This window comes from Dreissena polymorpha, chromosome 1 (genome assembly GCF_020536995.1).
Source record: "Dreissena polymorpha isolate Duluth1 chromosome 1, UMN_Dpol_1.0, whole genome shotgun sequence".
Classification (NCBI taxonomy): Eukaryota; Metazoa; Mollusca; class Bivalvia; order Myida; family Dreissenidae; genus Dreissena; species Dreissena polymorpha.
Genome location: NC_068355.1, coordinates 54,356,034 through 54,378,989, shown reverse-complemented (window position 1 = coordinate 54,378,989; position 22,956 = coordinate 54,356,034). Strand labels below are relative to the sequence as shown.

General features: G+C 35.8%; 2 protein-coding genes across 2 annotated transcripts; both read left to right on the top strand.

Annotated features, from left to right (window-relative positions):
• The first annotated feature begins 15,370 nt into the window (after positions 1-15,370).
• On the top strand, positions 15,371-19,210 carry LOC127874665 (uncharacterized). Its single transcript, XM_052419180.1, has 2 exons — positions 15,371-15,431; positions 18,692-19,210. Exons 1-2 carry the CDS (start codon positions 15,417-15,419, stop codon positions 19,208-19,210), a joined length of 534 nt encoding a protein of 177 aa, XP_052275140.1. The 5' UTR covers positions 15,371-15,416.
• A 230-nt stretch (positions 19,211-19,440) lies between these two features.
• On the top strand, positions 19,441-20,427 carry LOC127874605 (uncharacterized). The gene has a single exon (XM_052419068.1). It carries the CDS (start codon positions 19,441-19,443, stop codon positions 20,425-20,427), a length of 987 nt encoding a protein of 328 aa, XP_052275028.1.
• The last annotated feature ends 2,529 nt before the right edge of the window (positions 20,428-22,956 follow it).

Here is a 22,956-nt window from a genome sequence, read left to right as displayed (position 1 = left end):
CCAGAAATTCATTAAGTAATAAACGTATCAAGTTTTGTTTATTAGATCGGAGACTTAGGTCAATTTGTGCATTGCATATATTATTTTAAAATAATTATATGTTTCAATGATAAAATTATTGCTGTCATGTAGTATTTTGAGAAAAATTAGCAGTATATTTTGTGCCGGCGCCTATTGGTTACGTATTGAAAACTATACAAAGGTGCTCAGTTGTTTGTTAGTTTACAATTAATTCGATTGTAAGTGTTTACATGTGGAAAAGGTAAACAATGAAAGCCAAATGAGTAAGGGTGTTGAAAACCTCTACTGCATCATGTATGTAAGAAGGTAGTGAGTTCCATTGTATTACAGATCTTGGGTAGAATGAGAATTTATAAGTCTTTTGAATTGCACTGCACGTTTTTCCGCTGTGTTTATGTAGAGATAAAATCGCGCTAATGAAATAAATTACGACTAAATGCCGTTTATCTATCCGACCTCCTCAGACACACAGAATCCCTATCATACACACAGAATCAGACTTTAGGTTCGAGAGTCGTTTTATGTCGACAGAGGAAGCAAATCAAGTATAAGCATCCAGTCACTCGTCCAACAGATGACATGATATTGGTGCTGCTGATATTTATTAAAATCATGATCCATTAACAAAAATATTTCAACACAATGAAGGGATACATTTTACAGTATTTTTCAAAACATATTTTTGATAATACCTATCATTTTTTAAAATAGTTGCAAAACATATGGGTCATAACCATGATCACTCAGATGTGTATATACTTAAAGTGATACGTTTGCAAAGAAACGAAGGTGGCAAGGAAATTAATCGCTATCATGGAAAATCGAGATCTAAATAAATTCAACGGCAAACGACTAGATGCCATTTCGAACGATGGTCATTTACGCCTATCGTAAAGATTATTTCGAACTAATATTCTTTTTACATTTCTACATACGAATGCTTGCAATGGTAAAATAATTATCTTTTATAATGACATTTGATGGCACCATTTATTGAAATGCATAATATATATTGGAATATACAAAACACGAAAGCATTCATTACATTTAAAAATGTTTTTCGGCTTTAAACAACCATCCAGTCTTTACTTAAGCTCGCTTACAAAACACCATGTATGAATTTGTTTAATAAAATAAGCTAAAAAATAAACAATAACATTTAATACGTACGTTGCTTTATAAAATAGAAATATATCAACCTGTTGAAAGCGACGATTCAAGTTCAGTTGAATTCACAGTGATCGAAAAAAAAAGTTATTATTAAAAATTAACATCGCCTATTTGAACTTCATATCGAAAACACGTGATGCCACTAATATTTCTTGTAAAAAAGCATCTTGGTACTGTGTTTACAAAATATGAGTCGCGTTCTGAGAAAACTGGGCATAATGCATGTGCGTAAAATTTCGTCCCAGATTAGCCTGTGAAGTCCACACAGGATAATCAGGGACGGCACTTTCCGCTTTTCCGAAGATATGTTACAAGCCAATAGGGAAGTTTGTCTAATCTCTCACTTATTGAAACATATTTGAAAATAATAGACACGATAATAGACACGATAATAGACACGATAATAGACACGATAATAGACAAGATAACAGACACGATAATAGACACGGTAATAGACACGGTAATAGACACGGTAATAGACACGATAATAGACACGATAACATACACGATAAAAGACACGATAAGAGACACGATAATAGAAACGATAATAGACACGATAATAGAAACGATAATAGACACGATAACAGACACAATAATAGACACGATAATAGACACGATAATAGACACGATAATAAACAAAATAATAGACACGATAATAGACACAATAATGGACACGATAATATACATGATAATAGACACGATAACATACACGATAATATACACGATAATAGACACGATAATAGACACGATAATAGACACGATAAAAGACACGATAAAAGACACGATAACAAACACGATAACATACAAGATCAAAGACACGATAACGGACACGATAACAAACACGACAACAGGCACGATAACAGACACGATAACAGACACGATAACAGATACGAAAACAGACACGATAACAGACACGATTAAAGACACGATAACAGCCACGGTAATATAAACGGTAATATACACGATAATAGACATGATAATATACACGATAATAGACACGATAACAGACACGATAACAGACACGATAATAGAAATGATACTAGACACGATAATAGAAACGATAATAGACACGATAATAGACACGATAATAGACACGATAACAGACACGATAATAGACACGATAATACACACGATAATAGACACGATAATAGAAACGATAATAGGTACGATAATAAACACGATAACAGACACGATAATAGACACAATAATAGACACGATAATAGACACGATAATAGACACGATAATAGACACGATAATAGACACGATAATAGACACGATTATAGACACGATAATAGACACGATAATAGACAGGATAACAAACACGATAATAGACACGATAACATACACGATAAAAGACACGATAATATACACGATAATAGGCACGATAATAGACACGATAATAGACACGATTATAGACACGATAATAGACACGATAATAGACACGATAATAGACACGATAATAGACACGATAATAGACACGATAATAGACACGATGACAGACACGATGACAGACACGATAACAGACACGATAATAGACACGATAAAAGACACGATAATAGACACGATTACAGACACGATAACATACACGATAATAGACACGATAATAGACACGATAACAGACACGATAATAGACACGATAACAGACACGATAACAGACACGATAACAAACACGATAATAGAGACGATAACAGACACAATACAAGATACGATAATAGACACGATAATAGACACGATAACAGACACGATAACAGACACGATAACAGACACGATAACAGACACGATAATAGGCACGATAACAGACACAATAAAAGATACGATAATAGACACGATAATAGACACGATAATAGACACGATAATAGACACGATAAAAGACACGATAATAGACACGATAATAGACACGATAACAGAAACGATAACAGACACAATAATAGACACGATAATAGACACGATAACAGACACGATAACAGACACGATAATAGACACGATAATAGACACGATAACAGACACGAAAATAGACACGATAATAGACACGATAATAGACACGATAACAGACACCATTATATACACGATAATAGACACAATAACATACACGATAATAGACACGATAATAGACACGATAATAGACATGATAATAAACACAATAATAATAGACACGATAATAGACACGACAATATACACGATAATAGACGCGATAATAGACACGATAACAGACAAGATAATAGACACGAAAATAGACACGCTTCTGCATTTTAAGCGCAAATAAATTTCTTTATGAAGAAACGAAAAGTATGACATATCATGAGCACATCCAGACAGATTCATTCTTTATATTTGTGAAAAACTTTTTGTTCTTCTGTTTTTTTGTGTATACAGTACACTTCATATTGGTATAAAGTTGTTTGGTTTGTTTATTATGATTCATTTTGACGAATATGATGACTTAAATGTTGAGTTTAAGTAATTTTATGTATCTCCATACATTGACTGGTATAAACCGCTACAGGACTGATATATATAGAATATTAGGTTACTGTCCTATCATTTTGTAATATATCAGGCAAGGCTTAGAATAATATAACGGCGAGGCTTGCCGAGCCTTTATTTTATTCGTGCCGAGCCTGATATATTACGAAACGATGGGACAGTAACCTGTGTATCTGTTTATCATACCACATGTTTCTAAAAATCTGCAAAACAATCCATTTTTTATATTTAAAATGTACGGATCCCCGCTGATTTTGCTGAACCGGCTTTTACACGTTGACACACATGTAGCAACGGCGTTCGAAAAGACGACACGAATAATGGCTTATTTTAAACATCGTATAGAGAAAAAAGTTATTTGCACTACGAATGAGAAGAGTAACGAATGAGAAGAGTACACCCGCTTTATAATTTATAATTATAAACGTCTTGAATTGGAGATCAGGAATGGACTGCAGCGACAAATTTAATCGAAGAATACACTTCACCGAATAGTTTGGAGACGCCATTTTGGAGATGTGTATTGAAATTGACATTTTGATGATGGTGTCAATATTGACATAAGCGTGTTACATCGTTTGTTAAAAACTGGATTAGCATACAGTTATCATTTGCCTTGACTTTCTGTGCAACACTTTCGAGTGCAATGACTATATCGATATTTAAGACTTATTGTCCTGTAGTTATTTTTAAAAAAATAAACGTTTTTGTGATTTATGACTTTAAACTAGAATAAAATATATGCGTTCTTTGTATCAAATTGTTTGTTTTGTTGAACCTGATTAATGTTGATAGAAATTGTTGACTTTATTGCTAATCCCACGTAACTCCAAACATTGACTGATATAAGAACTTCCTGTTGACCATGATATAAAAATATATCTGGCAACGTTAAATCAGGCAGATATCAATGTGGTGGTATGATAAGAAAATATACAAGGTAGTGGTATGATAAATCTACATTTATTATTGAAACCAATTATGCGACCGGTGTTTAATCCCATGCAGACAATTTATTTGTTCTGTTTTTTTCAGGTTCAACCCATATGCCTCAAATAAAAATGTTGAGATAAATACATACAGAAAAAGGATTGTTTAGAGACAATTTCCATGAGAACATACGTGATTAAAAGAAGATCTTTTTGTAATAAGCGGTCGAGAGTTAACATTTTGTATTGCTTTGCAGTTGACGCAGTATGTAATATATGATGAATTGTTAGTTTTTAGTCATTAGTCATAAGGTGACATACACTGATGTGATTGTTTTCTCACATATGTATGACCCCCTTCGAAGAAGAGGGGGTATATTGTTTTGCAAATGTCGGTCAGTCGGTCCGTCGGTCGGTCCGTCCACCAAATGGTTCCCGGATGATAAATCGAGAACGCTTAAGCCTGGGTTCAGTAACGTTCATAGGTACATCGATCATGACTGACACATGACACCTAATGATTTTCAGGTCATTAGGTCAAAGGTCAAGGTGACTCAAAACAGTAAAATGGAGTCACAGTGACTCGAAACAGTAAAATGATTTCCGGATGATAACTCAAAAACGCTTAAGCCTGGGATCAGAAAATTTCATGGGGACATTATTCCTGACCGACAGATGACCCTTATTGATTTTCCGGACTCTAGGTCAAAGGTCAAATTAACAGTAACTTGAAACAGTTAAGTGGTTTCCGGATGATAACTCACGAATGCTTAGGACTAGGATCATGAAAGTTCATTGGGACAGTGGTCCTGACCGGCAGATAATTCCTTTTGATTTTTAGGTCACTAAGTCAAAGGTCGCAGTGACCTGAAGCAGTAAAATGGTTTCCGGATGATAGCTCACGAAAACTTAAAGTGAGGATCAGGAAACTTCATTGGGGACATTGATAGGCCTGCTATCAGGAAAGTTCATATGGACATTGGTCTTGACAGACATATGACCCCTATTGTCTTGCAGGTCTATAGGTCAAAGTTCAAGGTCACAGTGACTCGAAATAGTAAAATGGTTTCTGGATGATAACTCAAGAAAACTTAAGCCTGGGATCAGGAAAGTTCATAGGGACATTGGTCATGACCGAAAGATGACCCCTATTGATTTTAAGTACTCTAGGTTAAAGATCAAGGTCACAGTGACTTGAAACAGTAAAAAGGTTTTCGGATGATAACTCACGAATGCTTAAAGTAAGGATAAGGAAAGTTCATTTGGGAGATTGGTCATGACTGACAGATGACTCCAATAAATTTTCAAAGTGACCTGAAGCAGTAAAATTGTTTCCGGATAATAACTCATGAACGCTTAAGCCTGGGATCAGGAAAGTTCATAGGGATATTGGTCATGACTGACAGATGACCCCTATTGATTTTCAGTACTATATGTCAAATGTCAAGGTCAGAGTGACATAAAACAGTAAAATGGTTTTCAGATGATAACTCAAGAATGCTTATGGTTATGATCAGGAAAATTTATTGGAACATTGGACATGACCGACAGATGATCCCTATTGATTTTCAGGAATCTATGTCAAAGTTCAATGTCACAGTGACCTTAAGCAGTTAACCGGTTTCCGGATGATAACTCAAGAATGCTTAGACCTAGGATCATGTAACTTCATATGGGGTATTGGTCATGTTTGTCAGACGATCCCTATTGATTTTTAGGTGACTAGGTTAAAGTCACAGTGATCTGAAACAGTAAAATCGTTTCCAGATGATAACTAAAGAATGCTAAAGGCCTAGTGCGAAATGGTTGCCTTGTGTAATGTGTAGTCAATATCTATCAGTCATTTTATCCTAGACGATAACATACGAATGCTTTTGCAGATAATTGTGGTTGCATCGCTTTAAAAGAGGTAAGAATTACATATAATATTTATTATGTGTCTAGTTTTGTTAATAGCACCATATAAAAGGGACAGGACATTGTTGATGCCTTGAGAGCAACCGGTTGAAGTTTATGACAAATAAACAACAGACTTTCATCAGCAAGTCAATGATTTACGGGAGAAATTCTTCTACAAATTGCCTATCATACCCTAACGTATTCACACACTTGCTGCCACTACAACTGACAGCCCATTTTTAGCAATGGCTTTGTCTATTTACTTGTGCAGTGATTTTTTCAAGTTCCATGCTTGTCATCAAAAGTCGTATTTCTTATTATCATAAGCTTACCAAGATATTTTGAGGGTATTATTGGAAGATCTTTTTCCATCATTTTGATTAAGATGCATTATTTACTAACTTATAGATACTTACTTATGGATACTTATGTATGTTATCCAACAAAGGTCTTGCCTTTTTCGCCAGATTCAGGATCTTCTTCATATTATTCAAGGTCGCAACTTATTATTATCTAGCCAGTTCTATTAGATTCTTAAATAAGTTAATGAATTTACACTTGCTACATGGTCTGTGTGGTTGTTTTAGTGCTTTGCTGCGATCAGTGTAAAGCAATGCTACCTTGGAGTGAGATCTGGTCTTCCTACAAAGATTGTGTGTGTGTGTGTTTTGCTTAGTTGGATAATTTTTCCACCTCTTGAAGAAATCTGCTGCCTATGGGTCAAAATGGAGGTATTTAAATTTAGCTTGATGGAATTTTAACAGCAATGCATCACTTTATATTGTTCGTTCATCTAGGTCCTTGAGGGATTTCTCTATCTTTGTTGTTGTTAATCAACTGAAATAGTTTTATTTTGCCTCAACTGAAAAGTTTTTTTGTTTGTTTTGCCTTATCAAATAGATATTCTGAGAATTGACGTTGTTTATATATAGTATTGGTGCTACGACCGACTCTTTTGGACGTCTTGCCATTTTGAGCAGATACTGTTGACCGCAAACTTTTGTTTTCTTCCACTAAGATACTTCTCGATCAAGTCTAGCATGTTTTCTGGCCATTAATTTTGTTACCTTTACAGTTGTGAAGATTTTGATTTTTGTTAAATTGGTTAATTAAGTGTTCAGTGACAAGTTTCTCCATTAAAGTGTTGTATTTATTGATACATTGCACATAACCGTGCTTTTTTCCAGTCATTTTTGGAACTCATATTTCTTGTTAAGACCTTGCCACCTGCTCGAGTAATCCATTTAGGCAAAGATTTTCAATTGCAAGTGGCGTCACTGCTACTGGTAGCTGTAGCAGGGGGAGTAGCCTGGCAGTGTACCCGCTGTTTTGATGAGATTGGGAGAGGCGCGTTAAATATATAGTGATTCTAGTTTTTTTATTCGATCTGGAAGTTCTTTTTTTTCTGCGATTTATATTTCCGCTCATGTGTTTTTGTGTGAGGTTCCCTGCCTCAAAACCTGAGTTGATTCTATTTAAGTTCGACTGTTATGATTGCTGTTCCGATTGGCGTAATGCGGTGATTGTTGTAAGCCATAAACATAAGTTTGAATTATAAAGCTTTACAATGCCAAAACTGCTTATTTTAGAGCTGGTCGAAACATTATGCTCCAGTGTCAATTCAGAATGGGATCCTACCACCGTTTTGCACACTCTCTGGCTGTTCTTGTAGCAGATTGATTGTTATGTGTGTAGGACACGACTGAGGAAGTTGAATGCTGTGGATATACAGGAAAAATTCCACAAAGATGAGATTCCGATCTACTACACATATAGTTTGACAGTCTGCGGGTTTTTATTTCAAGCCCTGATAAAATTAGCTTATTCCCAACAATGTGTCTTTCCCACAGTACCTTAATCAAATCCTGGTGAAAGGTCTTCATTAAATGAGGTGTGCATGTCTTCGGTGCTTTTTGGCAAAACGTGCGGTAAATATTACATGTTGAGTTACTTCAGTCAGCACTCTTCAATTTACTGAAATGGAATTGGAATCTGCTTCATAAGTTGACCAGATGCAAATTTCAGTTTATACTCCATGTTATTGCTTGTTGCAGAATAGAATGTCTTTATTTATGTATTTCACTCAACAAAGTGGCATTTACCGGTAGCAATGAATTGGTCTGTAAGTATGTGCAGAATGTCCACAAATCTTGTGGAATTAACTGCTCTTTAACTGCTCTTTCAAAAGTGTTGACATTTAAGGCATGTTAATTGCAAAGCAGGTCCAAAAATGGTGAAGGTATAAGGTAGTGTCCAATGACAGAAAACGGTTCTGAATATATACACTATATAATAATACAATGCCTCTTTTGTTAATTGTCTCAATTGCGATAAGCGGAGGATCAAAGCAAATATTCTCCTGATAACGTCCTTATTTATATACAGTAAAAACTGACTCACTTGAGAATAAAGGTCAATTGCAGACAACGGTCAGTCTGGATCCCCCTCCCCGACAATAATCACTCTATATCACACTTGAGAATAACGGTGAATTGTCCACACAAGCAAAGCAGGTGCACGCAACAATAAGAATGTGTGTTAGTAGCAATTATCGGTTGCATTCATTACAACAAAGCAAAAGCGCGTGACAAAGTCAATAGATCCCTAGCGCCGATAAAGTATTAAAATCAACACTAAGCTGGCGAGTGTTATAACAGACTAAAACAAATTAACAATATTTTGGCTTCTTTTCCTTTTAATAGAAAACGATAAAGTTACACCGTACTTTCGGTTTATGACTGCGAATCCGCATTTATAATTGTTTGGACTTGACGTCAGTTACACGTGACAATCTTTTTTTTTAAATACATCCCCATAAATGTAATACGAACTTATTTTTTTTTTTTAAAGTACTGTTATATGTTTGTCTCAATCCTTCTCAAATGCACTGTATCTTGATGCAAAGAAACATAAATTGAAATTGACTTTTATACATTTTATCAAGAAATAAAGCTGAAACATTGTTAAAGCAGTGCAGTTGTCAAGGGTCCAGCAGTTAACCCATTAAATTCAGAATTCCTATTATTGTGGACATTTATGTGAGGTTTGGAAAGAGCAATGTGTAGCCAAACAAAATATTTACGAGAACAAGTTTCTTATTTGTAAATATTTGCTGATTTGTACAGGCAGCATATTCCTGCAGTCAGTGAACAACTTGTGTTTCAGTTTTGAAAGAAATTTTCCATCTTGTTAGAGTTGCTGATGTGTCAGAAACATGTTACTTTAATGTTCATGGCAGGTTTGTTAAACAAAGACATGAATATTTGAATTTAATAGAATCCAGCAAAGTTATGCTGGCTGAAGTTTTCTGCTTAGCAGATGTTGCCATATCTCTGCAAAATAATGAATGCAATTAGTTTAAGTTTTAATGTGCGTTATCTGTTATTGATACTGTCGTGCTAACGACTCTGTTCAAACTTAATTGTCTCCCAATCTGTTCATTGATGCACATGAAAGCTTTCCATGTACAGCAAACGAGTCCCAGCCGGAACTGCGTTGTACAAACTGCTTTCACCTACATGGCCTGATCTGTAGTCGGCAATTACGCGTTAAAATATACAGGTAAAGTGGTGCGCAAGCTTTTGATAATGTGCAATGTAGCTTATCACGTGAGTCACAGAGAGCCTCAACTGGATGTGCGTTTTACAAACTACTTTCATCTGCATTGTCTTTACTGTTCCCCAGAAATCACTCCTAAGCAAGTTCATGTCAATCTGTACACATGCAAAAATACTACCATTTATTGACAGCACACGAATTTATGACCTCCGTAAGTATTGACTAAATTAACAATTAGTCAATTGTCAGGGCACACTTCATTTATCTTGTGATGAATTGGGGGCATCTACTGTCCAAAACAAATGCACATGTGAAGTATCAAGCCAATCGGTCGTTTTGTTGACGAGTTATTGATCGGAAACGAACTTGTCTACCGACAGACCGACTGACCGACATCCAGCAAAGCAATATACCCCCTCTTCTTCGAAGGGGGCATACCAAAGTAACCCTCAACTGGGCTAGAACCACTGATCCCTGGAGTAAAAGTCTAATGTTTTGACCACTCGACCATTCGTGCTAATAAAATGAGTCATATATTTGATATAAGCGATCCTCGTAGTGACACAAATATAACGACAACATAACTCTCCAATTTATTCAATCGTTTCGGTTTGCAATGCTTTATAGTTTTCAGGTGTTAAAATTACAAAAGATGCATACAATGGACATTTTAATAGCATGGTAAATGCTTAGTAATACTGTTTCCTAAAAAAATAATGTAACTACAACGAAAACTTTGCGATTCTATTTGTTTTATTTTGTCAATTTACCAAAACGTTAAAAGGTCCCTTAAATATGATCAGAACGCAGATCTAAAAAAGAAGTTTGATTCATACTCTGTAAACTTAAAGAAATTTGATATTCGTCCCCAATTTGTTTCCCCATTTTTTACCATAAGTCTAACACATTTTGTGTGACATTAATCACAACTAGACCTTTTGCGACATGTGTGAAAACTCTGTGATAAAATCACAATTTCCTGGCCTTGGCAGAACGATTGGTGTTTTTTATTGTTCAAGACAGTGATGTGCATAATCCGTTACACGTATATCTGTGTTATAAATGGTGTTTTAAAATTGTATTGATGAGGATTTATCAGCGTTACAGTTTAATTTCAAAAGGAAAAGAAATACACCAAAGGTCAATTTTGATATACTACTCAAAATTTGATAGGGATCACTTTTTATAGTTTGTGTAATTTGAAGTTCACCCCTAGCTAGATTCAGCCAGCGTCACTCATCAATGATAAATCAATACATAAAATCTAAAACACACATTGTAATATCAAAACCTGCAATATAACAATTTAAGTTTAATTATATTAAATTGAAGATAATGTGAAAATAAAAAGTGATCCTACGTATTATCTACCGTTAAGTCGTATAGTGTTTTCTAAATGACAAATAACCATCTATTAAAAAAACAATATGCTTATTACCTCAACGCTAAAGATTTCAGTGAGTAACCGCTTTTTCGTTCAGAAGCAAGATACAGACGGGTCATTTCAAGTCATGAATGTCTTTTGAATCATAATGACCACAGTATGAAGTTTGCGATGTATAATACTCAAACATCTGGAAATACCAGAGTGTTGGACCAATTACAAGAATCGAAACCTCAAATTCCCCTTTGAATATACGACGCACATGTAACACTTTAAAATATAAATGTAAAAATTCAAATGAAGATAAAAAAACAAAGTCACCGGGATAAATCTTTAAAAAAAACGTCCGTTGACATTCTAGAATCTTCATAGATGATCAGGAAGAATCTCGGTTAGCATGTTCATAAAATTCTAGGTCAAGTATGAATCTGGCATAATTGAGGGGGACAACTACATCGTCATTTTCAATCTTAGAGAAAAACCTTAAAAAAGGCTATGATTACGAGCAGTTTATTACCGCTATGTAATGTATCTAAATCAAATGCTAAACTTTTTATAAAGAGCGAATGTTTTAAATGCAAATAGACAACATTTATGTTTTTTGAGGCGTTCGCTCGGTGATTCTGGCAAAAATATATAATATATATTATATTTTGTTTATTGTTTTGTATTTTATTTTATTTATTTATTTATTTATTTAGCGAAATGAAATCTATTTTGGCCGTGGTCTGTGGAAATGGGGTTTAATGCAGGTATTTAAAGTGTAATCCAAGATTAGCCTGTGCAGCCTGGACGACACTTTCCGCCTAAACTTGATTTTCGGTAAGGATGGACTTGAAACAAAAAATACCATACAAGCGGAACGTGTCGTCCCTGATTAGCCTGAGCGGACTACAAATGCTAATCGTGGACGACACTTTACGCGCATGCATTTTGCCAAGTTTTCTCAGAACGCGACTCATATTTTGCAAACGCATTAACAAGATGCTTTGTACAAGAGATAATAGTGGCATTACGTATTTTCGATATGAAGTTCAAATAGGCGATGTTAATTTTAAATAATAACCTTATTTTTCGATCACTGTTAGTTCAACTGAACATGAATCGTCGCTTTCACATATTGATTTATTTCTATTTTATAAAGTAACGTACATATTAAATGTTAATGTTTATTTCTTGGCATATTTTATTAAACTAATTCATACATGGTGTTTTGTGAGCGAGCTTTAGTAAAGACTGAATGGTTGTCGAAAAACAATGTTTTAAATGTTATGAATGATTTCGTGTTATGCATATTCCAATGTATATTATGCATTTCAATAAATGGTGTCATCAAATGTCATTATAAAAATAATTGTTTTACCATTGCAAACATCCGTACGTAGAAAAATAAAAGGAATAACATTTCAAAATAATCTTTACGATAGGCGTTACTGACCAACGTTCGAAATGACATCTTTGCCGTTGAATTTATTTAGATGTCAATTTTCCATGGCGATTAATTTCCTTGCCACCTTCGTTTATTGCTAACTTATCACTGTAAGTAAATGCAATTCTGAGTGATTATTCAGGTTATGACCCATATGTTTTGCAACTGTTTTTAATTATGATTAGGTAATATCAAAAATATGTTTTGAAAAAAATGCTGTTAAAAAAATACTCAAAAATGTATACCTTTATTGTGTTGAAAAAAAAGCAATTGATCATGATTTTTATAAATATCAGCTGCATCGATATCATGTCATCTGTTGGGCGAGAGACTGGATTCTAATACTTTATTTGCTTCCTCTGTCGAAATATAACTACTCTCGAACCTCAAGTCTGATTCTGTGTGTCTGATACTTATACAGTGAGGAGGTCGGATAGATAAACGGCATACAGTCGTAATTTATTTATTTTATTAACACGATTTTATCTCTACATAAACACGGCGGAAAAAACGTGAAGTGCAATTCAAAAGACTCTAATAAATTCGAAAGTAAACGCGTACTAAGTTTACAAACAGAGTTGAGTACACTGTACGGAGTTTTGATAATGCGAGTATGCTGATGAAATAACATATGTGTGTTATGTTTCGAAAAAAAATAGTCAATGATGGGATAAATACCATATATGGTATGTTTTAAAAACTGATAAGTTTACTTTCTCGAAACGAAAACTCAAAACGACAATGCTTCTGGTTTATGTATTCTACGTGTCGCTAAGTAATGTATAACAAAGTCGCTTTTAGCCGTTTATAAAAGAAATAAATAAAATGCCATATCCTCCGGAACCAGCTGCCCACACTTCACGCTTCCGATCGAATGAAAAACGTTTTTTCTGAACCCCCGGTCGCAGCATTTAAAAGAGACTGCAACCTGGAAGACATATTGGTACATAAAAAACACAACCGAATGTTCTTCTGGGTTCCAAACAGGAGCGGACCTTGTGAAGCACAACGATGCTTAATCTGTCCGGACATGATGGAGGCCGAAAAGTTCAGCGATACCACCGGCAAAACCTACAATGAGCGGAACGAGGTCACCTGCCAGTCCACCAATGTAGTCTACTCTGTGCACTGCGAACGCTGTAAGACCTTTGTATACGTAGGGGAAACGTGAGATACACTGTACCAACGTGATATTTTATTCAATGCTTAAAAAATACGGTATTTTAGAATTTTTCTTTGTTCGTCATTCGCGATTGACGGTCCCTGTAAATTCACTATTCAATCATCTAAAACTGTCTGTTTCTGCTAAAATTTCACGTGCCGCTATTAAAAAATTGTAAAACCCCTTTATTTATCAAATTTAGTGCATATTCAAACTATTTCGCACCTCATTCAATTTACTAACGGTGTTATTAGCATGAACGGAGAGGAAAAAGTCGATTTTTCAAACATTCCGATCTTCTCGCCATGTGCATTCAAATCGGCAGTGATTTCACTTGTTTCCATTGTTTATGCTCTCATTAACAAACCGGCGTTATATGGCTTCGGATGTATTATCTCTCGAAACTTTAGTTAGAAAAAATAATTGACAATGGAAGATGATGTTATTATTATGAGTTTTCTGTTCAAACGTACATTTATGAGCAAGAATTTAGCGACAGTCAGTAAGATTTTTCTGATTCTGACTCGGACTGCGAGGAAAATTTTGTCGATGCTCAAGACGACCATCGTGTTGGGGATACGAATTGGTATATATATAACTGTGTTTCATGCACGTGTCGGAATTTTTTTTATTGGATTGTTATTCTACAGTACAAGCTTGTTGAAGATGACTAGGTTACACACAACACTAGTTAATAATAAAAAAAAACAAGAACGGATACTTTCACCAGTTTTGATTAGGAAGGAATGTAAATATTTCTAATTACATGAATTTAAATTTAAAACACTGCTTCTATAAATAATAAAAGAGTTTCGGTGTGAACATTTATATTAATTTATTTATAAATACAACTTCCGTTATAATCAAATGATGATCAAAACAATAGCATGGTGTAGGTCCAAGTGGGCATAGTGGGACATTGGTGGGAAATTGAGCTGCACCCCTGGGTTAGCTAAGCTGTAACACTGGTCTGATAGTTATACATTTTATGAGTGTTTGTTGATATAATTGGGCTTTGGCTAATCTCTTATCTGAAACCATACTGTGTCTGGAATAGTCAACGGTGATATATCCACAAACAAGGCACAAATAGCCATAAACTCCATGACACTAATGGCAGCTCTGTATTGACTAATTCACAACATTGCTAACTGGTGTTAATTTGACTGGGAGCCATCATTATGGAAATTCTTGAAACATCAGAGAATAATACATCAATCATTATATGTATGTATATGGCTTGTTCTCATTGAGTCGTGGGTTCCCTTTGTGTCGTGGTTATAGAGATCGTGTGAAATCACTTGAAAGAACGTTCGCAGGCGCTGCAGCTCGTTCCGGTAAAAAGTTTGACAGAATCGGCGTTCATTTTACAGATCGAAAATGCGTCAAAAACAGGTAAATGATTCAATTAACCATAACCCGATATATTTTTATACACAAATAAACACTATTTCTACCCTTATATTGTTTCTAAGTAACACAAAATCCCCTATTTATGAGTATTTCCCATGTTACATCGTCTGTTGACATTTTTACACAAATGACGGTCTGCGCATGCCCGAAGCACTTGCTGTAAACACACTAAAGTTTAGGTCACACTCGGCCAATTGTTCCTTAATTGAATTGTTAAAATCAATTAAGAAACAATGGGTTCACTTTGAGAATTCCAATGAAACACATTTTTAGCTCATCTATTTTTTGAAAAAAAATTATGAGCTATTGTCATCACCTTGGCGTCGGCGTTGGCGTTGGCGTCGGCGTCCGGTTAAGTTTTGCGTTTAGGTCCACTTTTCTCAGAAAGTATCAATGCTATTGCATTCAAACTTGGTATACTTACTTACTATCATGAGGGGACTGGGCAGGCAAAGTTAGATAACTCTGGCGTGCATTTTGACAGAATTATGTGCCTTTTTATACTTAAAAAATTGAAAATTTTGGTTAAGTTTTGCGTTTAGTTCCACTTTTCTCAGTAAGTATCAATGCTATTGCATTCAAACTTGATACACTTACTTACTATCATGAGGGGACTGGGCAGGCAAAGTTAGATAACTCTGGGATGCATTTTGACAGAATTATGTGCCCTTTTTATACTTAGAAAATTGACAATTTTGGTTAAGTTTTGTGTTTAGGTCCATTTTATTCCTTAAGCATCAAAGCTATTGCTTTCATACTTGCAACACTTACTAACTAGAAATGGCGCGGCAGAGGCCGACGCGTATCCCCACGCCGAATGTTTGACCTAGGTGTGCCCCAGGGTTGGTAAAGGGGCCATGCATAGCTGAGATTGACCGTATTGTCATAAGAGAAGTTCATCATCAATTAGAAGTGAATTGGTGTAGAAATGAAGAAGTTATAGTAAAAGGCAATTTTGGGTGGGTGTGACATATGTGGGCAGGGCGCCCCAGGGTTGGTAATTGTGCCATGCATAGTTGAGATTGACCGTATTGTCATAAGAGAAGTTCAGTATCAATTTGAAGTGAATCGGTGTAGAAATGAAGAAATTATAGTAAAAGGCAATTTTGGGCGGGTGTGGTCTATGTGGCCGGGGCCCCAGGGTTGGTAATGGGGCCATGCATAGTTGAGATTGACCGTATTGTCATAAGAGAGGTTCAGTATCAATTTGAAGTGAATCGGTGTAGAAATGAAGAAATTATAGTAAAAGGCAATTTTGGGTGGGTGTGGTCTATGTGGGCGGGGCGCCCCAGGGTTGGTAATGGGGCCATGCATAGTTGAGATTGACTGTATTGTCATAAGAGAAGTTCAATATCAATTTGAAGTGAATCGGTGTAGAAATGAAGAAATTATAGTAAAGGCAATTTTGGGTGGGTGTGGTCTATGTGGGCGGGGCCCCAGGGTTGGTTATGGGGCCATGCATAGTTGAGATTGACCCTAATGTCATAAGAGAAGTTCAGTATCAATTTGAAGTGAATCCGTATAGAAATGAAAAAATTATAGTAAATGGAATTTTTTTGGTGGGTGTGGCCTATGTGGGCGGGCGCCCCAGGGTTGGGATTGGGGCCATGCATAGTTGAGATTGACCCTAATGTCATAACAAAAGTTCAGTATCAATTTGAAGTGAATCCATGTAGATATGAAAAAATTATAGTAAATGGAAATTTTTGGTGGGTGTGGCCTATGTGGGCGGGGCGCCCCAGGGTTGGGAATGGGGCCATGCATGGTTGAGATTGACCGTATTGTCATAAGAGAGGTCCAGTATCAATTTGAAGTGAATCGGTGTAGAAATAAAGAAGTAAATGTAAAATAACCTAAAAAAATGAGTGATAATTTCTGACGCGGCCCCACCCCAACCGCTATAACTTTTGACCCAGGGGTCAGATCAAAATTCCAAATAGTGCAGGGTCGCACATATGCTCATAGCTACCATGTGTGTAAGTTTCAAGGTTCTAGTGCTTTTAGTGTAGGAGGAGATAGTGGCCAGGACGGACGGACAGACAGACAGACGGACGGACGGCGGAGATAACCACAATATCCCCACCTTTTTTTCAAAAAGCGTGGGGATAACTATCATAACGGGACTGTGCAGGCAAAGTAATGTAACTCTGACTGGCATTTTGACAGAATTATGTGCCCTTTTTATACTTAGAAAATTGAAAATTTGATTAAGTTTTGTGTTTAGGTCCACTTTATTCCTACAGTATCAAAGCTATTGCTTTCATACTTGCAAGATTTATGAACTATCATAAGGGGACGGTGCAGGCAAAGTTATGTAACTCTGACTGGCATTTGGACGGAATTATGGGCCCTTTATACTTAGAAAATTGAAAATTTGGTTAAGATTTATGTTTTGGTCCACTTTACCCCTAAAGTATCATAGATATTGCTTTCATACTTGGAACACTCACAAACTATCATAAGGGTACAGTAAAAGGACAAGTTGCATAACTCTGGTTGTCATTGTTACGGAATTATAGCCCTTTTTTGACTTAGTAACTTTTAATATATGGTTAAATTTTGTGTTTCGATTCACTCGAAGTATCAAGGCTATTGATTTCAAACTTCAAATACTAACATGCTATCATGAGGTTACTGTACCTGGCAACTTGAATTTTACTTTGACCTTTGAATGACCTTGACTCTCAAGGTCAAATTATTAAATTTTGCTAAAATTGCCATTACTTCTTTATTTATGATTAGATTTGATTGATACTTTGATGAAACTACTCTTACCTGACATACCACAACAGACTTCACCCAAACCATCCCCCGTGCCCTCCCCCCCCCTCCCCCCCTCCCCCCCCCCCTATTTTTTTTTTTTTTTTTTTTTTTTTAAGATCATCTCACAAATAAATGACCACCACACCCTCACACTATACCCCCACCCCCCCCCCACCCCACCCCCCCACCCCCAATTTTTTTTTTTGATTCTTTTTTTTTTTTTTTTTTTAAGATCATCTCACAAATTATCACCACACCCTCACACTATACCCCCCCCCCCCCCGCCCCCCCGATTTTTTTTTTTTTCGCTTTTTTGGAAGATAATGTAATAAATGTCCACAACCCCACACTATACACCCCTCTTCACTCCACTCCTCCCTCCTTTGTGATTGAAAATGAGAGTCCCTTCACCTTTAAAAAGAAAATAGATGAGCGGTCTGCACCCGCAAGGCGGTGCTCTTGTTGTTTTTATTTTTCAGAAACAACCTATCAGACTGATGAAATGCAAGGCATATTCTAGGGAAATGATGATGAGTGCATACAAGGCAGTGAAAGATGACCATTTGCCAGTTGATAGAGCAGCAATCATGTATGGTGTGCCAAAACAAACACTGAGGGACAGAGTGTTGAACAAAGTCAAGATCAGCTCAAGGTGGGGAAAAGATTCATTATTCACCCATGAAGAAGAAGAACTGCTTGTTAGCCATCTGGAAGGGTTGGCCCAGGTTGGGTATGGCATTAATCGCTCTCAGTTGAACATTCTTGCAGGTGATTTGGCTGTGAAACTGGGTAGACGTTTAACTGACTCCAAACTAAGCAACAACTGGTATTATGCCTTCTTGAGACGATGGACACACAGGCTGAAAGTCATTAAACCAAGGGGTCTTTCATCAACAAGAGCAGCCGCTGTCACACAGGATAATATTGACAGCTACTTCAGGGATTTGGATGCTATTCTTACCAAGTACTCCCTGAAGTGTAAGCCACATCTAATTTAGAATCTGGATGAGACTGGCATTCAGCCAGAGCATCGACCATCAAAGGTTATCACAGGAGTTTCGTCAAGCAAAACTCAAGCTGTCACCTCTCCGAATACAGGCACCACAACCATTATACTATAGCGTGCGTAAATGCGGCCGGAACAGCACTACCCCCTTACTATGTGTTCAAGGGAAAACGGACAAACGATGACCTATTGAAAAATGCAGCAGTTGGTGCCAACTACGCCATGTCGGATTCTGGATGGGTAAACGGGGAGGTATTGATGAAGTACCTTGAAGAACACTTTCTGAAATTTGTTCAACGAGGATCAGGTGACATTTCCCAACCTATACTGCTCATATATGATGGCCATGCTTCACATGTCTCCATTGACATAGTCAACTGGGCAAGAGAGCACAATGTCATACTGTTTGTGCTACCCCCACACAGTTCTCATGCCCTCCAACCATTGGACATTACATGTTTTGGACCGTTCAAGTCTATTTTCCACAATGAATGCCATCTATACATGGCTAAGCAGAGGGGAAGAGTCATTACAAAATATGACATAGCTGACTTGTCCGGGAAAGCTTACTTAAAATCCATGACACCAACAACAATCCAGTCAGGATTCCGGAAAGCTGGCATATTGCCATTTGATCCGACACAAGTACCAGCAGAAATGATAGTGCCGTCTAAATCATTCCCCAAAATCATTCCAGAATTGCCAGTTAGGACCATGAAAGAGCTCCTAGATGAAAAGTTAATGGAAACAGCTCCAAAAGCCAAACTTGAAAAACCAAAAGCTAATAAAAGTAAGACACAGGACAAAAAGAAGAAACCAAAAATGGGTGGAAAGGCCATTACAGAAGACTCTACATACTTTCAGCTGCTAGAATACCAACAACAGAGAGAAGAAAATAACACAAAAGAAAAAACAAATAGATCAAAACAAAATTTGCACAAATCACCCCAACCAAGCACAAGCAAAGGAAATATCGTGGACTCTGACATTGAAAGCGAAATTGAAGACGAAGATCCAGCTAACAACTGTTGTATATGCAAGAAGTTTTCACCGCCAGGATTGGATCAGTGTGATGAACTTGTGATCGTCAAATGGGCCCAGTGCACAGCGTGTGGTCATTGGTGCCATCTGCGATTTTGTTCACAGATCAGAGTAGTGCGCCGGCTATCTGATTTCTTCTGTCCGCATTGTGCTGAAAGAGAGTGTTAAATCTATTGACAGTTACTTCATCTGTTAGGTTGTTTAAATAGTATTTTTATTAAATTGTTATGGATCAGTTAATTTCATTCCATCAGTATGTAATGTTTATAATTGTTCTTGTTGTTGTGTAAATAGTAAGTGACTAACAAGTAATTATTGAGTTTATGCACAACAGTGACTTTTGCATATTTGTCAATAAAATCAATTGTGAAGATATTTTGCAATTACTGTTTATTGACTTTTCTTGCATTAGCTTTATCAACAGAATTTTGCTGTTTTAATTCTTAATTATTGATCAAATAATTTGTTTGTCATTTAAATTATTTATTGTTATAGAAAATAAAATTGCATATGTATTTCAATAAATTTTTATGATTATTGTTTGAAATAAATTAGTTATAAATCACACACACACACACACACAATAAAACACTTACTTGGTTTGCATATTACATTCAATAAAGAATGTAACCTGCAGTTTATATTGCATTAGTGTGTTTACAGCATGACATATTTGCTTACATACAACAGCCAATCAGAATCCACGACTCAATGAGAACGTATTTCCAAGATGGCCGCTTGACATGATGTAAACAAAACAAATAGTTAGAAGTTTTTGTATTCGTTTAAATCGTTAAAAAGTATCCAAATTGATTAACAAAGGATTATACTTGTGAAATTAAATCTTAATTGATTTGAACTCTTTAGTTAATAAAATATTTTACCGATTTATACACAATTACCCACGACTTAACAAGGCAATAGCATACATTGTTTTCTGCGGCGATTAAAAACTGGACATTCGAGAAAGAAATGGAACTCGTCTTCGAGAACGTTACAGTGTTTCCATAAAAAAAACGTTTGAGCAGTTGAAATATTGGTCTTTATTTAACTTGTATTTTTGATAGTACGCACAAAGTAAATATAATTTTCGACTAATTATAGGTGTTAACCGTTGATCGGCGTATACTATGTTTTAAGGTTTTGCATCTATTATAACAAATTACTATTGCCATTCCAAGAACATAAATTGATAGCATCTGCATGACATAACACTCAGATTATATTGTTAAGATTCTAGGTCGTCATAGATTTGACCGTTGTGATCCGCATTCTTGATATAACATTAATGCTCAAAAATGTACCAATCGGGTGCCGTTGAAAAATTGTCAGTAACAAGTGGCACAGAAAAGCATCAACCTCAAGCTGGATCAAACCCATGACTTCATTACCAACCGCATGATGATAGTCCAGCCACGTTGTACAATAATGTTTGCTTTGTTATGTTTCCTTTCTTCCAATTGAGATAATTTATGGTTTTATTATGAACCTAAACTTATTCACTATTTTCAAAACAGAAAAAAGGAAATTACTTTTCATAATATTATACTTAAACAAAAAATTCCTTCCAAATCTGGTAGGATTTTCTTAAGATTGAAGAGATTGTTTGTGAGGGCAAGGAACGACAACTCTGCGTGGAGATTGGAAAAGCATATGTATAAAGACGCTATTGTTTTTTACAATTTACAACACATACAGTTAAAAGAGGCCTAAACAAACGTGGACAAACTAACTTATTGTTTCTTTTTTTACCGGATTATGTTCCTGTAAATTGGACCGATAGGATGGACCTTACAATATTGTACAGATCATGTTCGTCTGTCGGCCCGTGTGTGGCTTAGATTGTTACAAAGTTTTACCAAAGCAATATAAGGAAAACTGCCGGTCCCCTAACTGCCATGTTTTTTCAGAACCGGAACCTATTTTGAACTCAGCCGAGATATCATTACAACAAATGATCTGGCAAAGTTTGCAGGAAGATTTGACCATAAATGTGACTTCTGTATTAGTAGTATAGCCATATACAGATATATAAGAAAAATTACCCATCCATTTGGCAGCCATGTTTTTAATAAGCGTTTTCTTTACTTTGATTTAGTGACATTTTTTTTTCACCTCACGTTATACATAAAGCACATGTGTTCATGTCAGTGTAAGATCGTTTGTTATATCACGAGTGATCATAGAAAATATTATTTTTCTATGATCACGAGTGAAATAACAAACGAGCTTACACTGATATGAACAAATTTTCTGTTTCTTTTATGCCCCCTTTTCAAGAAAATAATTAACAGCTGTTTCCCTTTCGCTGAAATGTGACCCTTTCTCCCGTGGCGTGGATCAATACATTTCAATTCACAAACTGACGTCATTATAACAGCGAAATTTTCCGGTTTAACTCTTTTACAATGTAAATAAACGGTAAAAAAAAGCAAAAAAAAATGTTGGATTCGATGAAATATCGTTTTTAATTCACTCGTGATCATAAAAAATATATAAATCTCGAAGTAAATCTTGATATGATAATCTAAAAATAGAAAAAGTAGTTCCGAAAATATGTTATTTTCACCGGTGAAAATAACAATTTGTTTATTTTCACTGCTGTTATTTCGCTGCAGAAATATTATATTTTATCATTAGGTATAAACGAAAATTTCGAACTGGACCAAGAAAGAATTGGTAAAAATCTTCTGAACA